The following is a 2,922-nucleotide window of genomic DNA, read 5'->3' on the forward strand; positions in this document are numbered from 1 at the left end:
TGGTTACATCCAAACAAAGTAACCACTTTGATCGCCCATCTTGCGGTAAGGGATAGAATAATAGAAATTAGTTAGAGGGGTATTTTAGTTAGGTAATTGTAGTGGGCCTTTTGTTATAGACTATTGTAACTTGAAATTATGTAACTGTTGGGCTCAGTGTTAAATGGACTTGAAAAAGTGAAATCCAGCTGTATTGTGTAAGTAGAGCTAGTGCCAATCACGTGCAAAGCCTTTGGGTCTATACTTGGACCAAATGTGGGCCTATTGTTGGCCATGAGGCCCAAAATTTGAAGGGTTTGCAGTGCATTTTATCCTAACATATTATATTTTTATCTTTTCAAACTTAACATAATTTTTAAAATTACTATTGAATTTGATATGGATCATTATTTTAATTTAACAGTAATTTTAAAAATCACATTAATTTTGGATAACAGCTTAAACAGGCCAGGGTAAAATAAATACTTTGAAATACTTTAATTTTTTCAAAACAAATATGTAAAGAAGTTTCTCTTCGAGCTTCACGTAGTAGATTGAATTCGGTTTAATTCCTTGCCATCAGCCCAACTTTTTTCAGAAAAATCTAATCGGAGAACAATTAACCCCAAACAACCCCTAATACAAATGTCTTGTGTAGTTTTCTACTATTTGAATTCGTATTCTCTTTTAAAAAGGCTACCTTTACAATTAAACTCATTTAGTTTTTTTTTTTTTTTTGGGTTAATGGTTGATCTTTCATGAAAGGATTAAAGAAAAATAAATTAGAATTAGAGCAAAATACAATAATCCTTTGTAAAAGCATTGAAGAAAATCACATTGTTAATAATTCCAAACCCCGTTAATTATTGACCAAGATATGTATGTAGATATATTAGAAAGGAACGGAACTTTTTCTCTCTAGGGCTCCCGAAAACCTAGAGGAGAAGCAAATTTTCTTCCACCACAAACTCATCTAGTCTGTGAGTGGGAAGGTTAATCTACGGATCACTCTTGTCTGTATTGGGATTGGAGGCACTATCTAGAGGCATGGCTGAAGAGTTGGAGGCTTTATGGGGAAAATTTTCTTTGACGGAAGAAGAACAAGATGGGCTTGAGGTGGCAGAGGAGGATGTGGAAGAGATCACGGCCAAAGGTTCTCATTGTCTGGTAGGAAAGCTTATCTCTGACAGGTTCATTGGGAAGAGAATCATCAGGGCAAAGTTGATAAGAGGTTGGAGGCCGACCGGATCACTGGAATTTAAGGTGCTTGGAGAGAATACGTTTTTGATGGACTTTGAGCATGAATGGGATAAGATTAGAGTTATGGAGGGTCGTCCATGGATCTTTGAAGGTCAGCTTTTTTCGGTGGCCGAATATGATGGTGTAACGCCGCCAAGTGAGATGAATTTTGACACGGCGGCATTTTGGGTTCGTATGTATAAGCTACCACTGTCGTGTATGGGAAGAGAGATGGGGTTTAAACTGGGAGCAATTATCGGAGTTGTGGAAGATGTCGACACAGATGATGATGGCATTGGATGGGGCGAATTTCTCCGTGTGAAAGTCCAAGTGAACGTCTTAAAGCCGTTGCCGAGAGGGAGAATCCTTAAACTGAAAAATAAAACTTTGTGGATCCCTTTCCAATATGAAAAGGTACCCAAGTTTTGTTTTCATTGTGGGGTTATCCGCCATGGAGTTGGGGGATGCGTGAATGAGGAACTACGTTGGAAACATGGAAAACCAAAGGAACCGGAGTATGGGCCGTGGTTGCGAGCAGGCTCGCCTAAAAGACGTTCGGAGAATAGAAGGGGCAACTATGGCGAGGATGAGTTTTTCCATGAAGAGGACAGCTTTCATGGCTCTGCATCGGAGTCATGGCCAGCTACTTTCCGGCCGGCGAGAGTCTCAACCTCGGACAGTAACGGACGCCAGAAAAGGAAGGAAACACGGAGCGAAGGAGGTGGGATTTCATTAAATTCCGCTAATTTTCCTGGAGCTGTAGCTGGTGTATTCCCTGGTGGGCAGCGTGATCATTTAATGCAAGATATTCCAGAGAAGGAAACGCACGGTGATCAAGGGAATTTAAGGAAGGTATCCGTTACTTCTCAATGTGGAAAGAACGTGGGGCAAAAGGGAGAGAATTGCGGAGAAAATATGCGCTTGAATGAGAAAAACAGACAAGCTGAGAAAGGAATGCTGGACACGGATGGAAATTATGGACTTAAAACCCATCAGGCCACGTCAGAAGGCTTTTATGGGGATGCAGTTTTTTCACCAACAAAGGAGAATATTGGGCCTTATTCTCACGTGGGCGGTGACCATCTCTCACCAAGAGTGGAAAATGGGCTGGTAGGCCCAAGGAGTGTGCCAATTCGCTCATGGAAAAAACGAGCACGAGCGAAACAGGGAGATGCTACTGAAAGGGCTGATCGGACACTAACCTTGGGGAAAAGGCATGCAGATGACGATGGGAATCCAGAAAAAAATGAAAAAGAAAAGAAAAAAGGAAAGAAGGTTATGGAGGGGGAACGAAATGCTGAATTTATGATGGCGGTGGCTGGTGCTCAGCCCCGCCAAGAGCCATGAGTATACTTAGTTGGAACTGCCGGGGGCTTGGGAACCTCCGGACAGTTCGTGACCTTTGCCGCTTGGTAAAGGAAAAGAAACCCAGTTTGGTTTTCCTTATGGAAACCAAACTTACAGCTTCTCGGATGGAACGATTAAAATTTCAGTTGGGATTTGGAAGCGTTTTTGTCGTTGACTGTGTGGGAAAGAGCGGTGGTCTAGCTCTATTTTGGAAGGATGATGGAGTGGTGGAAATCCAAAACTATAGCCGCCGTCACATCAATGCTACAATAAGGAGTGAATATGGGGCACAACCGTGGACCTTAACTGGATTTTATGGCAATCCCGACGTTTCAAAAAGAAAAGAATCTTGGAATC

The 2,922-nt window shown here is 41.8% G+C and overlaps 1 protein-coding gene across 1 annotated transcript; it reads left to right on the forward strand.

Moving 5' to 3' along the window:
- Positions 1–1,026: 1,026 nt before the first annotated feature.
- LOC132171327 (uncharacterized) lies at positions 1,027–2,565 on the forward strand. The gene has a single exon (XM_059582619.1). It carries the CDS (start codon positions 1,027–1,029, stop codon positions 2,563–2,565), a length of 1,539 nt encoding a protein of 512 aa, XP_059438602.1.
- The last annotated feature ends 357 nt before the right edge of the window (positions 2,566–2,922 follow it).

Source organism: Corylus avellana, chromosome ca1 (assembly GCF_901000735.1).
Source record: "Corylus avellana chromosome ca1, CavTom2PMs-1.0".
NCBI classification, from domain to species: Eukaryota; Viridiplantae; Streptophyta; class Magnoliopsida; order Fagales; family Betulaceae; genus Corylus; species Corylus avellana.